Here is a 27,997-nt window from a genome sequence, read left to right on the forward strand (position 1 = left end):
CAGCTGGAAAATCGAAAGAACAGTTGGCTTCAGCTCAAGAAACAATATGATGTTTGCTGCATTAAGGCTTGCATATCAACTTTAAACATTTACCCATGACGGTTTCAACTTCAGCATGAGACAAGCTCATTATGCTGATTCTCTGCTTTGGTTAGCTGTTACATAAACTCATTTTTTCACAGTTGAGAGATGAAGTTTGTCCCTGCTCTCTCCCTGTAGGTCCAGACTCCACCAAGGACCCCTGTCTGAAGGTGCGCTGCCCTCCTCACAAGGTGTGTGTCAGCCATGACTACCAGACAGCCATCTGCACCAATCACAAGCAACCACCCCACAGGTAAGAACCAATCAACACATGGAATTCACCAAGTACAGGAACCTCCTCTATTCCCTATACTGGATTGGGGAGGTGAGGCTGCCTTAACGCACGATTCTCGCCCTCCTCTCCTTCCTCTTAACACCATTAAATCAATTATGGAATGGTCATCAGGTGGGAGTAAATGTTCATTACTCAAAATTACTAATACTCTCTGGATATACAAACTTAAGCTGAGCCAGTGCAGGAGCAGTAGAGAAAAATAGGGCCGAGCGTGTTCGCTGTGTGTAGAAATGCAATATATCTGCTTCACTGACAGACATAGAGACACGTATAGTCAACATCAATTAATTTTAATCAAACTCTCTGTTTATTCATACTCTTCAGACCCTAACGAACATCCTGTGCCCTGTCAGCATACAATTTGTTTGTGTTTTCAGCCTTGCCATGTTGCCAATTTTATGCTTTTAAATTTTTCAGTTCAAGGAGCATTTCACCCAAAATGCATCTGAATACTGTTTTGTCTCTGTCTTGGGTGTAATTGATTTCCTCAGGAAAAAAAATAAAAAATACCACAGTCATTAGTTCCTATGATATTTGGTTTTAATGCCTTCCTTTGTGTTAAATTAATTTGAAGCCCTGTTTGCTGCTTAGTGTATCAAACAAATTATTCAGCTGAAATCTCTATTTTCCCAACAGCATCACTCACTGAAGCTTTGGACCGTGATATTGTTTCATCTACATGAGTTAAATTAGCTGTAATAATTAGCATAACAATGGTTCAGTGTCCTCTCAGAGGGCAAATCCAAACTTTGCAACTCTCAAGACATCTGCAAACAAATCTTGTGCAACAGTTTACGGTTTACCCAACTAATTCCCACTCTTCAACTCACACAAATATGTGTTAAACACACTCCTCCGCTCCGCTGGGTTTACAAGGACTGCAAACTTGATAGGAGAGGAGTAGCACTGGGTTTGAGAGGAGGAAAAATACGTAAGGAAAGAGGGAGGAAGAGGAGGGGAAACATCTCAGACGATGCCCATCAACCTGCATGTTCCATGTTACCTTATCTGCCATCACTGTTTTATTCACCGGTGCTCCATGCATGTCTAATCTACCATGACAGTAATTGTGTCTCGGTCGGTGAGTTTGATAATTTGATGAACGAAAGGGGCGACACAGCCTCACACTCATTCCACTATGTAGTGGTTGTATGTGAGGCTGTGTGTCAGTGTGGAATCTCACCCTGTTCATTTCAGTTATTGATATTCACTTTCCATCATTTGCCGTTGTCACGTTAATTCCTCTCTAAAGGGTTTTTGTTCTATCAGGCGGCTGGCTCTTGTTGCAGCACTGGTTGATGGATCAGTAGGCAGCAGCGTTCTGTGAGAGCACTTAGAGAGGAGACTGCTGGCAGATTTGGATCAGATGTAATTACACTCAATATTGAAAAGGCCTCAGTGGGCCAATCAGGTTTCTCTGAGCTCCCACTGACCCTAACAAGCAGAAAAACCTCAAAAACTTTCTCAGTACAACACTGATTTTCCAGTTTCCACTGTTTGGAAAGTGATTACTGCATGCCAAATGACACTGATGTACAATGCAGAAAGGGAGAAATTGTTAAAATTGTGCCTCTAAAATGATGAAATTATTTTCTAGTTTTCCTCTCTCTCTCTCTCTCTCTCTCTCTCTCTCTCTCTCTTTCTCTCTCCCTCCCATGCTTTCATTTGGCCTCTTATTTTGATTCTGTTTGCAGTCTGTCTGCTTCTCTGTTCTCTTTCTCTCACACACACATTTATGAATATTTGAGGGCAACATTTGGCGGAATGCAATATGTACATCGGAGAGGCTCTGACTGACTATTTAAATGTCAACTGTGCCTTTGAGAGCTGCTGGCACTGTAGATATTGTTATTATTGTTTGTGTGTGGGTGGGTGGGAGTGTAGGTGAGTACAGGAGTTAAGTCCTTTTGTTTTATTGAAGAGCATCAAAATTCAAGTCTCTCTCTCAATGATAAGCGTTTCTCTCATCATCTCTCTCTCTCAGTGTGAAGCCCAGGAAAGGCAGCCTAGGCCACAAACACAGGCTCGAAGCTGGTGCTCATGGGAAATGTAGGCCGTGCTCGGTGCTCCAGCTCAGCCCTGTGTGTGGATCTGACGGACACACCTACTCCTCCAAGGTGAGAGCTCCCGTCCATTTCTCTCCCTCTCAGTCTCACTCTCATATATTCTTCTCTCGTTCATTTTCTCAAGCTCTCCATCCTCCTCTCTAAGTCCTGTCATTCTCTTCTTCTCTCATTTTCCCAGTGAATGTCATTTATCAATAATTCTGTTTGGTTTCAGCCATAAAAGGCAGCAGCGGGGGTGTTTCTTCAAAACAACACAGATTGCATAGTTTCTGGACTATATAATTTATAATTGAAATATTTGAGATCATGTGTTTGTTTCTTTTGCTTGATGAATGAGGTTCTGTCTTTCCTCCTCTCTCCTCCTGTCTCCCTCCGTTCCATCCTCTGTTTTATCTGCTGTCTGTGTATTGACTCCTGTCCTCCTCCACTGTGTTGATTCCAGTAGACAGATAACAGCCAGCAGTACTTATCTCTCTCTCTGTTGAGCAGCTTGAACAAATGACTGAGAACAGGATCGGCTATCAAATGTCTCCCCAGCAGCTGAAATCACCCTCCACACGCACACGCAATCTCCCTTAGTCCCAAAACCTGCCTGCAGCCCCAGCTCCAGCCACTTTCCTCTCCTCATTATCTCAGCTATATTGCTCATCAAACACACATAACTGCGCATTCACAGTGTCATGGGATAGGAGAAAAGAGAGGCGGGGTGTCAACCTTCACCATGACTCGAGGAGGAGGAGGGAGAGGACGATGAGAAAGAGGAGTAGGAGGAAACTCAGGAAGAGGTGGAGGAGGAGGCAGAAAAGGACATAGAGGAGTGAAGCTCTTTGCTTTGCTGGGTTCTCCTTGGTGTAGAGGGCTGTAGATTCACATTCACATTCACATTATCGTCTCACCTTGGGAAATTTTGTTTGACGCCAGGGGTTTAACACAATTCAGTATACGGAAACCACTTTAAACCAGGGCATGGTGTTCAGGAAGAATGGACAACAAAGCAGTGAAAAAAGGAGCTGATGTAGAAAAAGGGCTTTTTCAAGCATGCATTCAGCAAACCAGTAGCAGCTGACACAAGGGAGACCATGGATCTCTTATTCCGCGTTCACACTGCAAGCAATTTGGGTGATGTGTCGCTCCATTCTGGCCAATTGTGGGCGGGGCGAGAGGCTCCAGTTTCATCTATGTATTGGTCTGCAGCTACAAAGTTTTAAACAGTCAAGTCATGTGTTTTTGTCTGCCTTGACATTTTATTTAACCTTTATTTAACCAGGGAAGTCAATTAAGGACAAATTCTTATTTACAGTGAAAGCAAAATGCCTTTTGATGGGGAATTGATAGACAAAAAAACCCGGAGACAACAAGGTGAGCAGATCACAGAAGGCAACAGAAAACATAAAAACACACATAACATAAGGACTTGAACAGCAAACAGCAAACAACCTAACAAATCATCAACAGCATTACCTTTCACAACGTTACAACGTTTTGATGATAGCATAGCTAGGTAGCAAGCACTAATTAGGGAGCATTAATCATAAATAAACTGAAAAAAAAATCAATGACTTTACTCAACATCAAGCCCAACAATGGATGCAACCATTTTTCAAGCATTGTTCTTGAGATGCCTCTCTTGTTGTTTTTGTAGTCTTTCAAATAAATGTTGTAGCAAAGTGGGAAGCTTTGAATGGCTGTAATCAACTTCTCGTCCATTTTTGCACTTGCCAGATGGAACTATTGTCCACCAAACAAAAGCATTCGGTAGGAAGCGAGGAAATCTGAATGGCTGTTGTCGGTGGCTGAAGTTCAGCTTTTGCTTGCTAACTGTTCACACAGTTCATCCACACTTTCCCTGGTCGAAATGTAGACTTCTAGTGACTTGATGATCTTGTGGTCTTTGCAGTATGACCTCCGAAACAGCCTATTGGTAGGAGTTTCAACCGCCTGCCTATGAGCTGAGCCTGTGCTGAGGAGGAGTAAGTGGTAGAGGAGAAGCAAGGTGAAAGAGGAGGAGGAGGAGGAGGGCAGGGAAGTCCCTCTGCTCTCTGCAGTATTTTATGTGGAGGGGTTCAGTTAACTGGTAAAGTGATGGGTCCCTCTGGCCCGACCTAAACTCTGCCTCACTAGCGAGCTGCTCTCTAAGATACTGGTCTCAAGCTTATTCATGTTTTATTATTATTACCTGCCCCCGCCACTACCACACACACTCACGCACACTCTCCAGATCCTATTAATATGACATTGCTCTCATCTCTGGAGAGACTGCAGCCCACTGAGTTAAGCACATTGCTTTCCTCCTGCTCTTTTCTTCAATCATCATCCCTCTCCTCTCTATCTTCCACTCCCAGTACAGGTTCAGACTGAACCTCTTAACATCGCACCACTTAGGGTCCTATTTTTCGTGATGCCGCATGGCAGAGGCTTTGCACCAGCGAAGTAGTATTTTCATCGGGTGTACACAGGTATTTTTCTCACCTGCAGCAGTTATTTTGGTGACTTGACTGTGCAGAAATGGGGGGAGAGGAGATCCAACATAGATCTGTTAGTATGTGCCATAACACACGGAGTGGGGATTAGGCGGTCAATCCTCTATAGATGTCATGTACTGGCTGGTGGATGCTCTTCTCCTGTAGCCAAACTGTCCCTGCAGTTCGCTGCCAACTTCTGTTTGGCTCTTCGCCTGATATCATTGAACCGTTTACTACGTTGGGCAACGGTTCTCCTTGGACCAGAGCAACACGGTGCCCAACTGTGTTGTCTCCTCCCCAGCTAATTTGATTCTGCACCTCCCACACCAGGCAGAGCACACCGCATTTAAAGAGAAGGGAAAGGGAAAAGAGGTTTTGATTTGATTTGTCATGACTGACGTCCCTACCACACCTACTGATAATTTATTCCTCCTAATCTCACCTCGTTTCCAACTGCACCGCGCACCTCTGGTCACGAAAATACCAAACATAGTCGCCACATCCTGTGTGCCGTTGACTGCACTTTGCTCCATGCATCATTGATTCACAAAAATATAGCCCTCATTCACTTTTCTCTTTGTGCACCAAGAAACGAACCGGTGTTAAAACAGTGTTTCATTAAAACCATATTAACCCCCAGAGAGAGAGAGCGACAGACCCAGAGAGATTGTGGGAGCTTCTCAGCGTGCCGACAGCGACTGGGTAGAAGCTGGGGGAGCTCATCTATCTCCTGGGCTTTCTCTCTCTCCGCCTCCCTCCCCACACAGCTAATTCAATATGTGGAGAACAGGACAGAGCGCTGTTCCTTTGTCAACAGATTTCATTAAGCAACATTAGCAGCGCTATCAAAGAGGTGACAGGGAGGAAATGATGGATTTAAACTAGAATGTGGGAAATGAAAGAGGTGTGTGTGTGTGTGTGTGTGTGTGTTTATGCACAGTCATGGTCTCACACTGGCGACACTTGTCCCCAGCCCCTCACAGGCAGAATTTACATAACCCATTTAAGTTTTTATTATTTCTCTTGGAGGGATTTTGTGATTGGATTTTTTTTTCTCAACCAGTCCAAACAATTTCTTACCCTAGTTATTTGAAATGAGAGTGATACTGTTGAATTACATTCTGAAGTAGTTCATGTAGCTTTTTGTATTGTGTTGGGTTTGTATTTCTCTGAATGATAGAATGTCATTGGGCATCTGTGTGTCTAATGGTGTGTCTACTCTCGCTGCCTAATGGACACATCTGTTCATCATCGAAGACAAATGATCAATCCTGCCTCAGCAAATCCTTCACTCATCTAGCTCGACAAAGAAACTTCAATTTTCAAAAGTTTTTGTTTGGTTGTAGTTACTATTACTATTATAACATTACATACCGGTATATCCAGGAAGTAAAGTCTCTATCATCCATGATTCCTCATTGTCTGTGCCGTAGTCTTTTCCTGGAGTTCCAGCACTCAAATCTGTGAAATAAAGACTCTATTTCCCATGAATCTTTATGTGTGTTTATGTGTGTATTTTTACAGTGTAAGCTGGAGTTCCAGGGCTGTCTGTCTGGGAAAGTGACCTCAGTGAAGTGTGAAGGACCGTGTCCCTGTTTGCCTGGTCAGGAACCCAGCAAACTGCCACACAAGACTGAGAAGACTGGTGAGTAGCTAGCTCTCTGTTTAGATAGATAGACTCATGAGTAGCCTTCTGTTTAAATAGATAAGCTGGTGAGTAGTTAGCTGTCTGTTTAGATATATAGACTGGTGAGTAGCTTTCTGTTTAAATAGATAGACTGGTGAGTAGCTGTCTGTTTAAATAGATAGACTGGTGAGTAACTAGCTCACTGTTTCGACTGGTGAGCAGTTAGCTGTCTGTTTAGATAGACTGGTGAGTAGCTATCTGTTTAAATAGATAGGCTGGTGAGTAACTAACTCTCTGTTTATATAGACTGGTGAGTAGCTTTCTGTTTACATAGATAGACTGGTGAGTAACTAGCTCACTGTTTCGACTGGTGAGCAGTTAGCTGTCTGTTTAGATAGACTGGTGAGTAGCTATCTGTTTAAATAGATAGACTGGAGATAGACTGGTGAGTAGCTTTCTGTTTAGATAGACTGGTGAGTAGCTTTCTGTTTAGATAGACTGGTGAGTAGCTTTCTGTTTAGATAGATTGGTGAGTAGCTAGCTCTCTGACTGCCTATCCTTCTGGCTACATCAAGGAGGTTTTGGCTACATACATGCCTGTATCTTTGGATAGAAGTTGTACTTGTTAGTCGGTCAGTCTGTTGTATAGTTAATCTTCTTTGTCTCTCTGTCCACTGCTGCATCTGTCAGCTTGTCAAAATATATCAGCTAGTTATAGCCAATGTTTTAGCCAGTCTCTTTCAGGATGGGTGGATGGAAGCAGAGAGGGAGTGAAGGTTATGTGTATTTTAGCCGGTTTAGGTTTCTGGTGGATACCTCAGAAACACACCACTTAAGACTAGACACACTTAGACACACTACACCACACACATACAAACACACTTTCACTGGTAATCCTTCAATTTCCCCTGTGATCCAAGTAGTTTCCATCCCTTCTCTGTCAACTCTCCCCCCATCTCATGATTTTTCTTTCTCTCCCTTCCTCTCTACCCCCTTCGTTCCTTCCTTTCTCTGGCAGCTATAGGGAGCAGTGATGGAGTGAGTGTGTGTGTCTTATTGTTTGTCATGAAAATAGGATTTCAGCAGATGGATGGAGAGATTCTGGAGGAGAAATGCAATCTAAAGAAAGGCAGCACAGAAAGGATGGATTGTTATGGTTACAGGCTTCCTGTCTCCCAGATGGGGAAGTAGTGGGAGGAATTTTACTGTTTGTGTGTGTGTGTGTTTGTGTGTGTGTGTGTGTGTGTTTGTGTGTGTGCGTGTGTGTGTGTGTGTGTGTTTGTGTGTGTGCGTGTGTGTGTGTGTGTGTGTGTGTGTGTGTGTGTGTGAGAGAAGCGAGATGGGAGGAGAAATTGGTATGCAGTTATAAGTTGAAGATAGATGATCGATCGATCTATCTATCTATCTATCTATCTATCTATCTATCTATCTATCCTTATGTCATTATCAGAAAACTTGACATTAATGAATTTTATTGTGGCAGAAGTAGACAGAGGTGGAATATTGAATATTGGGCTGTGTTTACCAGAAACACACACACACACACACACACACACAAACACACACACACACACACACTGTGCCCCAACTAGGCCTTTCCTAATTACTCCCTGATTAGAAAGCATTTATATGGAGCCTGAAGTTCATCAGACACATTTAATACAAAAGGAAATTGTCTGCTAATTACAGTTTTTCACAATTGCCTACACACATTTTCTGAAACTAGGGCTAATTTTCTCAAAACTCTAAACACAAAACACAAAACCACTAACACAAAATGCAAAACAAAAATCACTGGCAAAATGAAGCACCACATTCAAAACCATTTTATCTCTTTTCAAAATGCTTTTTTGCAGTACACACAATCATCAAATGAATACATCTTTCTAACAACTGATGTGCTTAACGGAAAACACTATTATAAATATCTCATCAGTAGGCTTATGCCTTTTGCATTTTCAGAGTTCAGAGACTTATGCACAGCAGCCTGTTGTAAAAGGCTGTTACAGTATACAGTAATATAGTAACACACAAATACTTTATTTCAATCACAAATACTTTATTTCAACACTTGAATGTGTTGGATATGTGAAGTGTTCTACATACAAAACACAATGCAGTAGGATAAAAACAGAAAAAAAAATTGAAAAAGGATAAAAAAAAAAAAAAAAATGAGGCTGCATCCTGCCTCCTGTTTGGGTCGGACAGCACCTCATCTACATCACTTAGGCCAACCATCACGGAGTAGCACAGGCCTACTGATGTGTAGGACTACTACAGTACTACTACTACTACTACTACTACTACTACTACCACTACTATAGTATACTACAGCATAAAGAACAGCAGCATGGTGTAGAGATTAGGCTACTTGCCAGTTCTCATTTCTGAATGTCTGGATGATGGAAGCAGCAGTGAAGCTGCTCAGGTTGGTCTGGACTCTCTGCCCAGCCTCCCTTATGCTCAACCCATGTTGACCACATGGTGAACCAAAGTAACTCGGATCTTATCTGAGATAACTGTTCTCCTTGTCCTCTTTGTCCTCGTCCTCCTCTTCCTCTGGCTCTCACTGCAACATTGTTCTCAAAAACAAGAGTCCTCACCTGTGGCCTTTTTTATAATGCTAAAGCTCTGATTTCTGAGTGAACAATTCCGATTTTAGTGTTATGTGTGATGAGTGGATGTTGCCAATTGGTAAATTAATTTAAGGGTTAGGGTAGGCATTTGGGATGGCAGTGCTTCCAAATGAACACATGTGATTTTAGTTTTTGAATGTTGTGCCTAATGTAGAGAATGAGAGAAAACTACACATTACTGTGTGTTGTGTTTTGCAAAAAGTATGATAGAGAATTGCAAACTGAGTGAAAAGCAGAAAATGTGCTTGTAGGTTTGCAGACTTGGTTTAGGGATTTGATACATGAGTTTCAGGTTTTAGTGATTGTGTCCCATGTTCCAGTTTTAGTGTGTAAACAATTGTGAAAAACTGTAATGAAAGCTCTCTCTTTATCTCATTCTCTCCCTTCATTAGTCTAAGGCTGAATGATGGAGGGAACAGAGAGTGATGCTGTAACGGATAATCTTTCACCAACTTGACTGCTGCCTGACTGATTCCTCTCCATCTTTGTTGGATGGTTCAGCTGAGAGTTTGGCTCTGGGAGTGAAGGAGTGGATGAGTGTGTGTGAAGATTGTAAAAGATCTATTTCCAGATCTAGGACTCTGTCAACAGCATTACGCTGCTTTCCGCTGTTTGGCTTTCTGCTTTACTCTCTCTCTGGGTTTTATGTTTCCATCAAATGACCCAACATACACTCTCTCTTTATCTCTCTCTCTCTCTCTCTCTCTCTCTCTCTCTCTCTCTCTCTCTCTCTCTCTCACACACACACACACACACACACACACTCTTTCTCTCTGTCTCATTCTCTCTCCTGCCATATCTTCTTCCCTTGAATATCAATGTACTTTTCAGTACAGCCTGTCCCCAGACGTCAGTAAGATGGCTAGTCCAAACATCTTGTGCACCCAGAGGGGGAAAGTGTGTGTGTGCGTGTGTGTTTGTGTGTGTGTGAGTGTGTAGTCTCCCAAACTGATAGAATCTGTCATTTGATCAGCAGCACTAAACGATAAACAGATTGATAAACAGATGGCAGCAGGTGAGGAAAACACTGTGTGTGTGTCTCAGATTGTGTTCCTATGGTAACAGTCAAGACATTGCAGCAGTTTGGTGTGTGTTATCACTCCTCTGTGTTTACTGAAAGGGGAAAGTTGGATGAGAAAAAGACAAAGAAGACAGAGAGGAAAAGTACAGTGTGTGTTTGTGTGTGGGGTTTTTTTGTGTGCGTGCGTGTGTGTGTGTGTGTGTGCGTGTGTGTGTGTGTACGCATCTAAACCTGGAGGTCAGATGAGGAACGAGTGTGTCATGGTGAGTTGACATCAGGACAGACTAAACTCATTATAGCCTCAGTAAGTACTAAACTAGTTTGAATTGAGCAAAAGTAATCCCCATATTGGGAAGACATTTTTGAGTAAGCTGATAGATGAAAATCTGAGCAATATTAATATCACCATTGCACCACTATTTGCTGTTTAAAATAAATTTCCAGCCTCAAGCATCAGACAAATGAGTCAAACTCCCCAGGTTGTCAATCATCTGCATGCACACCACTATTTCCTGCTTTGGTAATGTCACCAAACTCATATTTTCATATTATTTCATATAAATTATTATCTCTAGTTTTCCCATCCCAACAACAAGGCTTATAGGTGAGGCTCTATCCTTCCATTCTCTCTTTAATCTCTCTCCACGTCCACCTTGTCTCTGCTTCTCCCTCACGTCTGTTATGAGTGATAGTTTGTAGATTACGAAGTGTGTATTGCAGTGGAGTGTTTATATGGAGCGCAGGGGGCACATTGGCTTCGTTCTCTCCATTTGACAAGGCAGAGTGGATGCCTATCACGCAGTTTGAGTATCTCTGCCTCAAACCTGCTGATAGCCCTTATTTCTCGCCCAGTGTCTGTGGGTGTGAAGTGAACATGTCACTGTGTGTTTGTCAGTCTTACCCCTCCCTCCCGCCGCCTTCTTTCTGTCTCTTCATTCTCCCGTCTCTACCTTTCGCTCATTTATTTTCTGTCTCCGGCTTCCAGTCCATGATTGTGCCGAGTCAGGATATCTCAGGTTAGAGTGCCACCTTGTCTTTCCACCCTCCCTCATTTTCCTGCCCTTTTTCCGATCTACCTGATCTGTAGAAATAGGGACAGAGATGCATCGTGGGATACTGCAGGCAAAGTTGAACCCATTCCTTTGCTTTTGACTGGTGGGTCACCTGAGTGTCTTTTTCTGCACCTCTCCTACACCTTCACTACAGTATTCTACCTTACAGAGCCAGAAGTCAGCAACTGTTTGACCAGTGAAACTGAGAAAAAATAATTCAAAGTTTAGCACCTCGATTACATTTGGCATAAGTGAATTTTATATAAGTGAATTATTAATTGTGATGTAATCTTTATTTTTATGAATTACATTTTGTACATATTACTTATAATGCACATTTAAACCTAATGTGTCCAGAAAATCCATGGCTGCTGTTTGCCTGTATATCAACAAAGGATCACGTTGATACCAAGGAAAACAGGTTATCAACAGTGTTTTCGTTGCCGGTACGGTGATTTTGTTTGTTTATCTAAATATAGACAATATCTGTTCTCTGTCAAATTATTGCAAATTGAGTGAAAAATAGATTAAGCCTCATGGCCTCACTTGGGTTTTTCACCTGGATTTTCAGCCGGTACAATGAGCAATGAATGGAATTATTCGTTTCTAAACACATAAATGAATTGAGATGAACATTTGTTCTATTTGTATTAGCTGTCCTCATCCTCTCTGCCTACTCACCGAGTCATAGTTGTTTTCTGCTCTCTGAGTAATTCAGTGCCTCAGCCGCTGTTAGCTGAAATGTAATTACAGCTAAAGGTGTGAGCATGGCTCAGTCTATGGAAAGAGATTAGTGCTAGCAGAGATTGTGTTTGAATTGTAGAAACTTGAATTTCTAATGCTCATATTGAACTGTTGAATAAAAAATGCATTTGTTGAATAAATTAATTTAAAAATATGATTTCCCCAACACATTGATATGATGTTCCCAGCACAATTCATTCAGTAACATAAGAAAATGACAAGATTTGCAACTCTTTCACCAAGTAGAGAGAACAAAGCTTGGTAATTGGCTGAGGAGATGAGCGAGGCGCGGCGCCACATGGCTTGTGGTTGGTTAAGTGAAGAGCGTTAGCCCACTGCTGGCAGCTTTGAAGGAGGCTGCTGCCTTCCAGTCGACACTCAGGAAATAAAAACTGAAAATTAACTTGGATAGAATTGAAATTATTGTCAAAAGTTACATTCAGTAATAATCACATTGGATTTCAAGGCATTGCATTCAATTCAAAACGGTGCCTTACAAATTCAGCTTTTGAATTTACTCTACTTCTTTAATTCATTCAGCACGGCATTCAAATTTATCCAATTCAATACAATCTCTGCTGGTGTTAATCTCTTTCCACATCAAACCCCGCCAAGTTGTACATTCATCTGATATGAACTCATAAGACCACAAAAGCCTCTTGATAGAACTTTTTTGAAGTGTGTGTGCGTGCGCAGGTGTACTTGTGTGTTACGATGTTAATTTGACATACTAAATCAGTGCAAGTTACGGTGAATGCGATTCTTTAACCCCGCCGTTCTCGCACAGCTACCATGGCAGTGAGACACTGACAAAGCAAAGGGAATTGTCAGCGGCTGAATGGGCTAAATCCCCTGGCTAAATTAAATTTTTCCTGGCACCAGTGTCTGACAGCCACACAAAGAGCACACAGGAGGACGGATTATGTTCTCTTGCTGTCCTCTCCTCCATACTTCTCTTTCTCCTCCCCCTCTCCGAACCGCTCCTAACACATGCCATTTGGTGGGGGATGTTATCCAAAGTGCCCAACAGGATGATGAGTGCCCACGGGAAATTTGTAGTATGTCCTCTCCTCTCCTCTCCTCTCCTCTCCTCTCCTCTCCTCTCCTCTCCTCTCCTCTCCTCTCCTCTCCTCTCCTTTCCTCCCCTCCATTCTCTCTGTCTTCTGTCTCATAATGAAGTGGTTCTGAATGTGATTTAACCTTCATCACACAGGAGAGCTGCTGACATGCCTGTTAACACACACACACACACACACACTCTTGTATGTCTATCCTTATGAGGACCTTCCATTGACTACATCCAATCCCTAATCCTTAATTCCTATAATATCACAATTCTGCCCACTTGCTGCTGTTCTGTCTGGTCTTCCTACAGAGTCAGTCTCAGTCTCCCTCTCTCCACCAGTCTCCCTCTCTACCAGTCTCCCTCTCTCTACCAGTCTCCCTCTCTCCACCAGTCTCCCTCTCTCCACCAGTCTCCCTCTCTGTGCCTGCGCTGATGTCAGGCAGCCGGAGACATTAGCGATCGCTCTCTGTACTAAAGCCTCAACCTACTGCCAGTGAAATAGTTCTGGGGAGCTGATGGCTCCGGAGCGAAGAAAATCAAACACACCCTTGTATCTTTTTAATGAATCTGACCTTCCATCTTCCTCCTTTCTCCTTATCAGACTGCCTCAGTCGATTTCTTCCTCCCTCTGTTTCCTTATTAAAAAGTGTCACCTCACTCCTCCTCCCTCTCTCGCTCCTCTCTCCCTTTCTATCTGCCTTTCATCTTGATCTGATCCGACCACAGTCCTGGTGTCTCAAGGTGATCGCCACCCCTCCTCCTTCCTCTGTCTGGATGACGAGTCACTCCTTTCCTTTCATATGACAGACTTAGTAAATCATTTATAAATTATAAAGGAGACCTGTGGAGAAAGCCTGACTGCTGCTGAAGGGATCAGGTTGGTCTCTGTTAGGGAGCGTGGCTCTGTTGTTCATCACACACTCTGAACAGAAAGAACGAGGGAGAGAGACAAAGAGTTAGATGGGGTCGGAGGATGGGGCGGAGCTTTTGTCATATATGAAATACAGAGACCATAAAACTAAAATAAACACACACACAGCACCATGTGTGTGTATTTGTGAAAAACTGATGGCCGCTGGGTTTTCTTCGCTCTGTGCCATGCCTGTCCCTATTGATCTGAGATAACAGACGATGAAAGAGAGGAGGATCGAGGGAATGTTGAAAATGGAGGGAAGGAGGGAGAAAAGAAGGAAAGGAGGGTAATTCCCAGCCATGATTCAGTGTTTGATATTTGACCCGTGGCTCTGATCGATAGCTTCTGTCTGTCTGGCTGCTTACTACCGCTTCCTCCTGGGTACAGGCAAGTTCCCCATCAAACAATCTGTGATGGGCTGGAAATGGATCGGATGACATCAGCTCCTGCAAGTCTTGCAACTCTGTATTTGTTTCTATACACCTGAGCATTTCCACTGGAACAATTAGGCAGGAGCTGTCTGGGTCTTAGGGTTCACCAGTGGTAACGATAAACTAATTCATTTTGCTCACTTTGAAACGGCAACCTTCTCTGTCAAAAGCTTGCTTCTTTACCATTCAGGCTACTGCCAACTCCATACCACCTGCTGCTGTGGCCCTTATACCAGGTACAGGGTTACAACAAGGATACATTGTATCCTTATTGTAAAAACGTAAGGCACCACTATTTTCATCACGCCACATGGTGGGGGCTTTGCTCTGTCGATGCAGCAGTGGCTGAAAAACTGTCAGTATGCACCATGACACATGGAGTATGGATTGTGAAGGCGGTCAGTCCTCTATAGATGTCTAGCTGGCTGGTGGATGCTCTTCTCCTGTAGCCAAACTGTCCTGCAGTTCGCTGCCAACTCCGTTTGGCTCTTTGCCTGATATCATTGAACCGTTTACTACACTGGGCAACGGTTCTCCTTGGACCTGAGCAACACGGTGCCAACTGTGTTGTCTCCTCCCAGCTAATTTGATTCTGCACCTCCTGCACAAGGACATCAGTTTCCTCTTGGGAGAAGCTTTTACAGTGGATCCACTCCGGACTGTTCTCTCCATCACAAAATTGTCAGAGCGCCGTGGCACAGAGCGTTCTGCATTTACAGGGAAGGGAAAGAGGTGATTTGATTGGTCATGACTGACGCCAGCCCCTACCACACCTACTGATAATGTGTTCCTCCTAATCCCACCCTGATTCCAACTGCACTGCGGGTGCGCTGTGCACCTCTGGCCACAAAATTATCAAACATCTGTCACCTCGCCCTGTGCCGCGCCCCTTCTGCCGTGTGCTGTTGACTGTGCTTTGTGCCATGCACCATTGATTCACAAAAAATAGAGCCCTGAATCTTAATCTTACAAAATCATTTTTTTCTTGTCTAAGCTACTGTGGTAAAAGGTTGTTTTATAGCAGTTTGACCTGTGTACACACCGTCACATTCCCCAGTAATAGGTTGCTCCACTTTAGCATAAAAAGGTAGTAAAATATTACCTTACATTCATGTAAAAGGAGTAGTAATGTTAAAGATAATAAACCCCCATCACACCTGAGCTGTAGTCAGAATACTATTCTTTGGTAATATAGCAGTCTGCCCTGTGTATGCTTACAGCAACATATCAGTTGCTCCTCTATCAGATGTGTCCTCCAGTTTGTGTCTCTCTCCAGCCTCGAGTCTTGTATTGCACAGTGACCAGAGGCTGATAAGCTGCCAACCTGGCACCCCCAGCTGTGTTTCTCTGTCTTTTCATTTCTCCTTCTCTCTCACCAGTGATTTATTTGTTATTCTGTAAAAGAGGGGGGGCAAGTAATAGGTAGTTATCTTTACAGGTGGTTGCCATGGTAACAGGGTGGAGATTAGATTTTACACTTTGTTTCACACACCAATTGCACCAGTTCAGTCTGGGCCTCTTTCATATCAGTGTTCGGTCTGTTTCACAGTATCAAGTGAATAGAAACACAGGCCTATCGCAAATTCATTATTATTTTATGCTGGAAAACAAACAAAACAACTCACTAATAATTAAAAAGATGGGCCTAGATAGAATACAGCCTTAACAATGAGCGCAAGATACAGCGCTGGATCAACTTCAACTGGTTGTAGCTATTTAGAAAAGCAGATGAGCTATGACTGGTGTAGGCCTATAGGTCAAATAATAGGTTTGCCATTTTGAGATATCTTTTACTCTATATAGGTACTTAGTTTCTTATGTAGCCTTATGTGTATTTTCTTTCATTTTTCTACATCAAATTATCTAGATATAGCTCTTTCATTGTGTTGAATGAACTATGAACTACAAGACATTATAATTTCAGTTTGCAGCTCAGAGTGTCATAAAACCGTAATGTCATACATTCTCAAAGGAGACGGTCTACTCCTTGTTGGAAGTGTGTGTAGGAAGCTTCATAACTAGCTTTCATGTCCAGCTCTAAGCCGGGACTATTTTTAGTCCAAGTCAAACTGTCAGCATGACTCTTTGGAGTGATTCTGAGACGCCTGATAAATACAGGCTCAGGTTTTCCTCTGACAGCAGCAACATCGCTTGTTGGGTTCCATATCAAATCCAGTTCTGCCGTAACAGTGTAACCCAGGTGACCTCTCCTCGGCCTTTGGAAGGGCTTTGATGTTGGCTGGATGTCTGACATCTTTAAGCCTGGCTGACCCTGCTGTAGTGCTGAAAGAGAGAGAGAGAGACAGTGAACAGGCCATTTCATCCCTGTGTGTCGTGTCCCTCTGTCTGTGTCTCTCAGTACATGAATGTTTCCAACCACAGCTTTCTGACTCATTGCCCAACAAAAGGACCTGTGGCGCAGGCAGCTGTGTCGTGCCTGTCCAAAACAATTTGGGTCACACCAACAGAAAGAGATAAGAGGGGTCCTTCAAGGCTCATTTTGGGCCACAGCGCAAAGTCCTAAGGGAGACGAGGAGGAGGGATGGAGAGAGGGAGCAGCCAGAGCAACAGGGGAGAGTCAGAAGAAGCAAAAGTGGAGGGAGGAGGAGCAGGAGAGAGAGTGACTCAGTATCAAAGAGAACAACAGACGCACTTAAATCTTTTGAGCCTATAGGGGATGTGTGAGAAGAGAGATGGGAGAGGAAGCACTCAGAGCAATTTAGGTCGGAGGAAGAAATAGGAGTGCGGGGGATATCAAAGGGAACAAGACATGTACCTTAGTGTTCTAAGTCAAGAGAAACTGAGTTAGGTAGAGGAGGGATAAGTGGCTTCTATTGAATAGCAGAAGATTGACAGAGTTAGAGAGAAATAAGAAGGAAAGCAACAGAGTAGACTGAAACGACAGTGAGGGAATGGTTCTGGAGGGAAAAGAAGACAATGAAAGAAACTGTTGATGGGGGGATGAAGGAGGGATGAAGAAGTGTCAGATAGAGGGAGAGAGCGATAGAGGCTGCTGAGGTTTGTGTCTACAAAAGGGCAATATCCTACAGATTCCACTTCTGCCTGGAGAAGAATGATATTTAGGAGGTGAAGACAGATAATATTTTGCTGTTGGGATCCTTTCTCTGCTCCAGACCGGCGGAAATGAAGAAGACTCTGAAATGTTATCTGTCTGCTCCTGCCAAGAGGGTCCCTCTCTCTCTCTCTTTCTCTCTTTCTCTCTCTCTCTCTTTCTCTCTCTCTCTCTCTCTCTAACACACACACACACACACACGCACACACATACACAAACCACCTTGTGATACCAGTAGAAATGTCAGCTTGGCGCCAGATAAATGTTATTTGTCCACTCCTCCGCTGCAATCTGTTACCTGGCCTCCACTATTTTACAACGGCTGCAACAGCTTGACATTCTCAAACCATAATTATGAAATACAGCTGGGTTACTAGTGTGTGTGTGTGTGTGTGTGTGTGTGTCTGTGCCTGTGTCTGTGTCTGTGTCTGTGTCTGTGTCTGTGTCTGTGTCTGTGTCTGTGTCTGTGTCTGTCTCTGTCTCTGTCTCTGTCTCTGTCTCTGTCTCTGTGCTTGTCAAGGTTTTAACAAGGTGATGGTGAGTATTTTTTGACACTGAGACAGAAACTGTTCTAACAAGGGAGATGGCATCACTTCTCAGCCCTGCATGGAAGTACCTGCCTAAAACTCCCACTGGTTGTGTGTGTGTGTGTGTGTGTGTGTGTGTGTTTGTGTGTGTGTGTGTGTGTGTGTGTGTGTGTGTGTACATGCACGCGTTTGCTTTGATGCCATGCAGCAGATGTCTTTATCCATTGACAGCAAAGCTGTGATCCAGATCCAGTCTTCACACAGGGACCAATCTGCTCTGCTCTCTCAATTAAATACCTGAGATACAGAGATGCGTGTGTGTGCATGTGTGTACGTGTGTGTGTGTGTGTGTGTGAGACTGTGAGAGAGAAAGAGTGAGAGAGAGACTGTGGCAGCGAGGTTATTTCTCTGTGTTTGATAAGGCTATAGGATCTAGTGTATTTGCATATGAGCGATAGTGGGTTTCTGTGTGCGTGTGATCCGTCCTTTTGTAATTTTCAAACACTATATCCATGAATTGGAAGTTATCAAGTGGAAACATTTCTCATGGTTTGCATTTAGAAGCTGATGTGAGTCTTTGAAAGCTTGAATCTATTGAACTTTTAGCAGCATGCAGCAAGTGGCTGAATTCTGAAAGTAGAGTACTAGAGGAATGTTAACAGCCTCCTTCTGCAATTTCTATCTGCCGTGACAAAAAAAAAAAAGAATCCTTTTGATTGGCAGTCTCAGTATGAGGCCCGAGAATGCCTCTCATTCTTCCAGGCATATTATAAACCTCACAAAAGACAAAAATGTCAATCACGTACAGGAGAGAGAGAATGACGGAGAGATTGACAGACAGAGAGAGACAGAGAGGAAGACAGGCAGAGGCACAGGTCTTCTTAAATGGCAGGCAGACCGTGTCAGAATTGAAGAATGAGTGATTTGTTAAACAGTGAAGGAGGCTGGTTTAAATTGGGGATATCAGCAAATATGATATGATGATAATTTGGACAGCACCATATATAGTAGTTCAACATGCTGGGCAATATTGAGCACAGGTGAACCAGCTGTCTTTTTAGTTGCCCAGAGGAACAATGCGCGGACACACACACACACATATGTCTCCTCCCTGGGTAAAGAACAGATCTCAAGTGGCCTCTAAACCCATGACATTGGTTGATGTTTCCCTTGAGGGCCAGTTGACATCTGGGATTTCTAATAGACCATTGCCCACTGGTCGTGTGTGTGTGTGTGTGTGTGTGTGTGTGTGGTCTCCCAAACTGATAGAATCTGTCATTTGATCAGCAGCACTAAACGCTAATCAGATAGAGATGGCAGCAAGTGAGGAAAACAGAGGAGGGAAGTGTGTGTGTGTCAGATTGTGTTCCTATGGTAACAGTCAAGACATTGCAGCAGTTTGGTGTGTGTGTTATCACTCCTCTACTGAAAGGGGAAAGTTGGATGAGAAAAACCAAAAGAAGACAGAGAGGAAAAGTACAGATGAGAAATGAGAAAAAAATAAAGTTGATAAGGAGTGAGAGAAGCAGTTACTTTTTTTTACTGATGACAGCATAAGTGTCACGGGGAGGTGTGGTGAGGACCCAAACGCAGGACAGCGAGGCAGGTTGTGATCAAACCCCAGGACTGGGTGTTTAATTGAACAGATAGCAGGTGACACAGGAAATCCAAAAACACGAGCTCTACACAAACTGACACAAACATAACACAATACAGAACAATGAACCGACAAAGACTGACTGGGGAAACAAGACTAATATACACATGGGGTGATTACAAATGAGGTACAGGTGTGTGGGAGCAGGAGGAGGGGGAGAGAGGGAGCCACACCCACACTACACACTGACAGACAAACCAGGAGGCGGAGACACAAGGGAGGCAGGGAACACAGAAGGAAACACACAGGCAGGTCATGGCCGAACCATGACAGTACCCCCCCCTTAAGGGACGGCTACCAGACGTCCCACCAGGCTGGCCAGGAACACCGAGCAGGGTGGGTGGAGGGGGTCCGGAGGAGGGATTCAGGGACAAGTGGCCTGGGAACAGAAGGATGGAGCAGGAAACATCAGGCGGACGGCCTGGAGGCTGGACGGAGGCCGAGCAGGAAACCTCAGGCGGACGGCCTGGAGGCTGGACGGAGGCCGAGCAGGAAACCTCAGGCGGACGGCCTGGAGGCTGGACGGAGGCCGAGCAGGAAACCTCAGGCGGACGGCCTGGAGGCTGGACACATAGGCGCAGCAGCTCTGGAGGACGACCAGAGTGGCGGAACAGCTCTGGAGGACGACCAGAGCGGCGGAACAGCTCTGGAGGCCGGTAATGTAGGCGGGACCGCTCAGGAGGTCCACGACGAAGGCGGAACCGCTCAGGTCGACGACGCAGCTGGAGGTCAGGGAATGCAGCCGACACAAGAAGATTCGGCTGCGGGTCGGGGCAGGCTGCGAGGTCAGCTTCTTGTGTCAGGAGTACAGGACTGGAGTCTGGCAGCGGGAGTGCGGGACCAGAGGCCGGTGACAGGAATGCTGGACCGGAAGCTGGGGACAGGAAAGCAGGACCGGAAGCCGGAGACTGGAGTTCAGGTTCGGAGGCCGGAAACTGGAATGCAGGACCGGAAGCCGGGGACAGGAAAACAGGACCGGAGGCCGGAAACGGCTGGAGTGCAGGACCGGAGGCCGGAAACGGCTGGAGTGCAGGACCGGAGGCCGGAAACGGCTGGAGTGCAGGACCGGAGGCCGGCAACGACTGGAGTGCAGGACCGGAGGCCGGCAACGGCTGTCTGAGATGGCCGACGGGGATTGGCAGGGCGTCGACAGATGCGGCCGACGACTGGGAATCTGGCTGCAGTGCAGGCTGTGTCAGCTGGGAGCCCGGCAGGCGAGCCGGTGAAGGTAGGGAAACAGGGGTTTGCTGACACACAGCCAGAGCTGACTGCAGCAGAACAGGACCAAAAACTTGCTGCACCTCTGGCTCAGTGGATTGCTGCGAGACGGGAACAGAAGGCTCATGCAACACAGGAACAGAAGGCTCATGCAACACAGGAACAGAAGGCTCTTGCAGCACAGGAACAGAACGCTCTTGCAGCCCAACAGGAACAGAAGGCTCTTGCAGCCCAACAGGAACAGAAGGCTTTTGCAGCCCAACAGGAACAGAAGGCTTTTGCAGCCCAGGAACAGAAGGCTCTTGCAGCACAGGAACAGAAACAAGAGATTGCTGCAGCCCAACAGGAACAAGAGATTGCCGCGGCTCAGCGGGAACAGGGAGCTTCCGCGGCGCAGGAACAGGCAACTGCCGCAGCTTGGCGACAGGGCACTTTCGTGGCGCAGGAACAGGGACCAGCTGAGGCGCAGGAACAGGGACCAGCTGAGGCGCAGGAACAGGGACCAGCCGAGGTGCAGGAACAGGTGACTGCCGCAGCTCGGCGACAGGGAGCTTCCGCGGCGCAGGAAGCTGAGAGTGCTGCGGCCCAGCACGAACAGGAGATTGCCATGGTGCAGGAACAGGAGACCACCGCGGCTCGGCTACGGGGAGCTTCCGCGGCGCAGGAACAGGTGACTGCCGCAGCTCGGCGACAGGGAGCTTCCGCGGCGCAGGAAGCTGAGATTGCTGCGGCCCAGCACGAACAGGAGATTGCCGTGGCGCGACAGGAACTGGGGATTGCCACGGCCCGACAGGAACAGGAACTGGGGATTGCCGTGGCCCGACAGGAACAGGAACTGGGGATTGCCGCGGCCCGACAGGAACAGGGACTGGGGATTGCCGCGGCCCGACAGGAACAGGGACTGGAGATTGCCGCGGCCCGACAGGAACAGGAACTGGGGATTGCCGCGGCCCGACAGGAACAGGGACTGGGGATTGCCGCGGCCCGACAGGAACAGGGACTGGAGATTGCCGCGGCCCGACAGGAACAGGGACTGGAGATTGCCGCGGCCCGACAGGAACAGGGGATTGCCGCGGCTCGGGAACAGGCACTGACTGGACCCCAGTAGTGGCACTGGGTAGCGGAGACTCTGTGGCGCAGGACTGCTGAGTGAGCCAGTGGCGTCGGGAGCCACGGGGACCTCGCCGCCTCTTGGTGCCTCCACGGGTCCCCGTGAAAAAGGCAAGACGAGTCCCCTCAAAGGATGACCGCTGGGCATCAGGGCGGCTCCCCAGATGATCCTTGGTAGAAACCAGGGGTTCTGGGAAAGCCGGGTCAGGACAGGCAGGTTTTAGGCTCAAAACCCCGAGCCTAACCGACTGGAGTGCTGGCTGGTAGCTAGCAGGCCCAAAGCTAGCAGACTGGGACTTGGGCTGGTAGCTCGGCTGCTGCTGGAGCTTGGACTGGTAGCTAGGCTGCTGCTGCGGCCTAGGCTTGGGCTGGTAGCTCGGCTGCTGCTGGGGCTTGGGCTGGTAGCTAGGCTGCTGCTGGAGCTTGGACTGGTAGCTAGGCTGCTGCTGCGGCCTAGGCTTGGGCTGGTAGCTAGGCTGCTGCTGGAGCTTGGACTGGTAGCTAGGCTGCTGCTGCGGCCTAGGCTTGGGCTGGTAGCTAGGCTGCTGGCTAGCTGACAAGGCTGCTTGCCGGGCAAAATATGTGAACAGGGAGATCATCTCAACGCCCGTTGCAGAGGGAGGAGACCTGTCTGCTGGGTCCATGTTGGCTAGTTCGTACTGTTATGGGGTAGGTTTGAGAACGCTGGGAAGACAGAAGCAGGCAGGGAAAGGGGCTGAAACCCCCCGGAGCTTTCTTCCACTGCCGGGACGAGAGGGTAGGCTTGAGAGCGCTGGGGAAAACTGGCAGGGAAAGGGGCTGAAACCCCCCGGAGCTTTCTTCCACTGCCGGGACACGAGAGGGTAGGCTTGAGAGTGCTGGGGATACAGACAAACTGGCAGGGAAAGGGGCTGAAACCCCCCGGAGCTTTCTTCCACTGCCGGGACACGAGAGGGTAGGCTTGAGAGTGCTGGGGATCCAGACAAACTGGCAGGGAAAGGGGCTGAAACCCCCCGGAGCTTTCTTCCACTGCCGGGACGAGAGGGTAGGGTTGAGAGCGCAGGTCAAACAGACAAGCAGGGCTCACCAGGTGAAGGCAGGCTGTGTGGTAGCTGGGTGCTGTCCGCTGGGTCCAGTCTTAGTCGGTTCATTCTGTCACGGGGAGGTGTGGTGAGGACCCAAACGCAGGACAGCGAGGCAGGTTGTGATCAAACCCCAGGACTGGGTGTTTAATTGAACAGATAGCAGGTGACACAGGAAATCCAAAAACACGAGCTCTACACAAACTGACACAAACATAACACAATACAGAACAATGAACCGACAAAGACTGACTGGGGAAACAAGACTAATATACACATGGGGTGATTACAAATGAGGTACAGGTGTGTGGGAGCAGGAGGAGGGGGAGAGAGGGAGCCACACCCACACTACACACTGACAGACAAACCAGGAGGCGGAGACACAAGGGAGGCAGGGAACACAGAAGGAAACACACAGGCAGGTCATGGCCGAACCATGACAATAAGATTGACATCTCTCCCTCTCCTCATTATTTTGCCTGTGTGTGTGTGTGTGTAGCCTGCAGTGACACAGAGCTCCACAGCCTGGCCTCCAGACTGAAGGACTGGTTCGGAGTTCTCCACCTCGATGCCAACAGAGACCTGAAATCCTCTGACAGCTTCGACTCCGCCGCAGGACGTGAGTACAACTCCCCCGAGTTAGTGTGTGTGTGCTTGTGTGTGTGTGTGTGTGTGTGGGTGTCTGGGTGTGTGTATGTGTGTGTGTGTGTGTGTGAGGGTATATGTGTTTGTGTGTGCGTGTGTGTGTCCTGCTCTTCTTTTCTGTTGAACAGCTGCTCTTTCCGATCCTCTTGAGGACTGGTGGTGATGTTGACAGTGGCTCTACTCTGTTCTCTGTAATGTCAACATGTTTCAACACAGCTCAGCTCTACCAACACACTCACACACACACACACACACTCACACACTCAGTTACAAGCTACTTGAAAAAGATGAAAATGGAAGAGGTCTGTACAGTGTTCTGCAATTTCATTCATTCAATTTCATTTCAATGAGTGTCTCTGTCTCTCTTTTCTCCTCCAGGCTTTGACACCAGCATCCTGCCCATCTGTAAGGATTCTCTGGGCTGGATGTTCAACAAGCTGGACATGAACTTTGACCTCCTGCTGGACCAATCAGAGCTGAGCGCCATCTACCTGGACAAGTATGAGCTGTGCATGAAGCCCCTCTTCAACTCCTGTGACTCCTTCAAAGACGGCAAGCTGTCCAACAACGAGTGGTGCTACTGCTTCCAGAAGCCCGAGGGTGAGGAGGGGGAAGGAGGGAGGAAGGAGGGAGGAGGGGACGGCTGAGTAAAAAAAGAGTTTGTTGGAAATAGGAGTAGTGCCACTGTCGCCTCTGCAAGATAGAAGGAAAGAAGGGTTTGCTGTAAACAAATGATGCTGCAGGAAGAGGGAGAGGCAGAGAAAGTTGTTAAGGGAAGGGCGGATTGATGAAGGTAAAGTATAGGGAGTCAGGTAGAGACTGATGGAAATAGGGGCTAGATGGGGAGGATGGTGGCTGTTTGTGAAGTAGAGAGGAATGGATAGAAAGAAAAGTGTGGCAAGGATAAGAAATCGAAAAGAGGTAGGAGGAGGGTTGAGAAGTTGAAGATTGAAAGGGGGAAAATAGATGAAAGGGAAGGCGGAGAAAGAGTTCTTTTAATGAAACCTAATGAAATATCTTTGTGTGTTCTCTGGTCCTAGGATTGCCTTGCCAAAATGAGAAGAGCAGGATTCAGATTCAGAGCCGACGGAAGAGCCTCATAGGTCAGTCTGGTTGAGTGACAGCTGTCAATCACTCACCCCTGTCCAAGGACACATGCCCACTTTGAACGCTAAAAGACACCCACACTGGAATGACATTTTGTATTTTACATAGAGTCAACAAGGTAAAAGGAATCAATAGCATTAAGCATACTGTACACACACTTTGACTCTGACATTTTGGACACGTCTTCTGTCCCCGTTGGCCACATCGTGTTCTAGCTCACAACAAAACACAGCTTGAGAAATGGGCTTTGACTGGGTCACATGAAGGTGAACAGAAAATAGGTGTGTGTGTGTGTGTGTGTGTGTGTGTTATTGAAAGTGACTGGTCCCCTTTAAGCAGGATGTATGGCCGTTGTCCTGCAGCCTTCACAGTGGTAATTGATTGTGGGTCTCAGTCTGTGAATATAAAGAACTTTGGGCACAACTACAGGAGATGTGACTTTTACCGAGGAAGGATCTGATTCTACCTTTAATTTTTGCCCATTTAATTCTCTCATCCTTTTTTCTCCTCATATGCCCACTCTTAATGATCATTTCCTTTTTTATTTGCCTTCCTTCCTCCCTTTTTTCCCCGTTATCCTCCATCTCCTCCTCTTTCCTCTTCCTCTCTCTCTCTCTAGGCTCCTATATTCCTCGTTGTACTGAGGAAGGCTACTTCAAGCCGACCCAGTGCCACGGCAGCACTGGTCAGTGTTGGTGTGTGGACAAATATGGAAACGAGATCGCCGGCTCTAGAAAACAGGGCAACCCCAACTGTGGTAAGCACACACACACACACACACACACACATACACACACACACACACTCACTCTAATCCCTCTTGTCTCGCTGCCTGTCTGTCTTTCAGAGTTAGTTAGTTAGTTAGTTAGTAGACTTTGATCCGGGTGGAGGGCTGTCTCTTTTCTCTGCCTGTGTTATCTGTTCTGCTGGAGCATGCAGAGCTTCTCTTTAAACATAAACCTGAAACATGGGGGGAATTACAATCACAAAAGACACACAGCCCAGACCAAAGGAGTGGGGGTGTCAGTAGTGATTTGTTGCAGAACAACAAACGGTCTCCAGACTGGTATTAATGGATTAAGTATCCTGATGCTGTTGTTCTCTCTCGCTTTCTCTCTCCCCCTCTCTCTCTCTCTCTCTGTTTATCTGTACTGGTATCTATTCATCAAGGCCCATTTAGGAAATAGCTAACATAAGGCATGCCTCTGGAGCCAGTCTGCCTGCTTTACTATCACTCATCTGATTCTCTCTGCCTCTGTTATTCTGCTCATGTAGCTCTGATATAACATCAGCACACACATCCATTGTCAACAGAGAGCAATGTCTAAAGAATTGTTCTAAATCTAAAATAGTGGCGGCAACTGAGCTACCACTCATGAAAAGGAATGGAAACTGGTATATTGCTGGCTGATGTTAGTGTCCCAAGAGATTCACTGAGACACAAAATTATCACCGAATTAAGTGCTTTGATACACCTGTCCAACCTATAAAATGTGAAACTTTTCTTTTAGTGTCTGCTCGCTGTGGTGTTACTCTTGCTACTTTGACCGTTTTATGCTGTTGAGTGCCAAGTTACACACTGGGAATTGGATTTACAAGCCAGGCAGTGGATATTTTAAAGGGAATGGTCAGGCAGTGAGAGCAGTGTGATATTGCAATGATGAAACACAGAAAGGCAAGAGATGCAGTTTGTCGCAGATCAATGGCCATGGGCTTTCATTGTGGAGAAAAAAAAAAGAACAACGATTGGCAAGAACGAGGCCAGGCAGATTACCAATCAGTCAACAAACTCACAGTCACGGGTTAGGGCTCACTCGAATGCCAGTCCAGTCCATAGCCACTAATTGCAGTATTCAATATCGATGAGGTGTTTCTCCAGCCACCACCACACACACTTTAGGCAGCAGTCCTTTGTCTCTGGTCTAACAAGCTCAACATACTCCAGTTGAGAGGCCTGTAGTTCTCCCTTTTGGCCCTGGATAGAGCCAACAGGTAGGAGCGTAACAGCTCTTCTCCATGGGACCGCTCTGCCCCTCACAGTAACCCAACCACAGGGCCACCAAGCAGGTTTAGATCTGAACACTGTAAGTAGCACTCAACCAAAGGACCATTGTACCTGGGTGTAAATAAAGACAATGGCACGATATAAATAGGCTACATATTAAGATAGCTTCGGATGTTTTGAACTTATATCAGAAAGATATTTAGGCCCTGATCTGCAGGTAGCAGCTATGGACGACTATGGACATCATCTCAAAAATGTTTGCTGGGATCTATCTATAGGGAGCCGAAGCGAAAGTGTAGCTCGAAGCCTTCCCGTTGACTAGCGGCTAAGTGGCTAATGCGATTTTCCATTGACCGCAATGTAGTGTGTCTTCTAGCTAGCTAGCTACCATAGCTTGTTCCCTTTGCAGGAGATGGAATATTCCAACTGGCACAGCTAGGCTAAAAGCCTGCCAGGTAGAGTAGTTCGGTAACTAATTTTGTCTATGTAAATAATACTCAATGGATTTTTGGGAAATTAAGCCAAGCGAGATGTGTTGATGCGTCCTTCAGCTCCCTATGCCTCTAACCTGTGTCTGCACACCTGTCTGTCTTTTTGTCTATCTCCCTGCAGATGAGGACCAGGAGACATCTGGGGATTTTGGCAGTGGGGGCGCGGTCATTCTCCTTGACGACCAGGAGGAGGAGCCATCAACGAGTGGGCGGAGCCGGCAGAAGAAGAGACGGGGCCGGATCCACCCCCGAGGAGCCATCGAAGACGACGAGGACGAGGAAGACGATAAAGATGATGAGATTGGCTATGTTTGGTAGCTCCGCCCCATTTAATCTGCCATCAGCCAACCAGGAAACTCCGTTAACTCAGCACAGATGTGAAGCCATTCCAGTGTCTCCTCCAGTCACCTCGGCAGTGGTCCATCTTTTAGCTCCTGAACTTGTTCTTGTAATCCCTGTCACTTACCAAAATCTCTCTCTTCAGTGACCCTCCTCTGACCTTGTCTTTATCAAGTGTTTCTCTCTTTCCTCAGACATGAAACAGAGAGCCTATTAGTTTTCAACAAAGACTGTCAAGTCCTTTTTAGAATTCTGCTCAAGCTGTCCAATCCCTGCTTCTACCCTCCCCAAACCCACGATCTTTAACCTCTACTAACATGGACTCACTTCTCTGTTTTCCTTCTCTCTTATTTCGTCCCTTCTCTCTCTT

The 27,997-nt window shown here is 46.2% G+C and overlaps 1 protein-coding gene across 1 annotated transcript; it reads left to right on the top strand.

Moving 5' to 3' along the window:
- Window positions 1–219: 219 nt before the first annotated feature.
- On the top strand, window positions 220–27,606 carry LOC139656073 (testican-1-like; the record flags this gene model as incomplete). The annotated part of the gene is made up of 8 exons (XM_071533559.1): window positions 220–334; window positions 2,361–2,493; window positions 6,429–6,549; window positions 23,540–23,659; window positions 24,064–24,285; window positions 24,726–24,788; window positions 25,412–25,549; window positions 27,410–27,606. Coding segments are annotated over 8 exons (1,109 nt in total), but the record flags the coding sequence as incomplete, so codon positions are not given.
- Between the last annotated feature and the right edge of the window lie 391 nt (window positions 27,607–27,997).

The sequence above is a fragment of the Centroberyx affinis genome, unplaced genomic scaffold (assembly GCF_046629955.1).
Source record: "Centroberyx affinis isolate AG114_WGS23_722 - 3 ecotype Tasmania unplaced genomic scaffold, CSIRO-AGI_Caff_v1 ptg002380l_1, whole genome shotgun sequence".
NCBI classification, from domain to species: Eukaryota; Metazoa; Chordata; class Actinopteri; order Beryciformes; family Berycidae; genus Centroberyx; species Centroberyx affinis.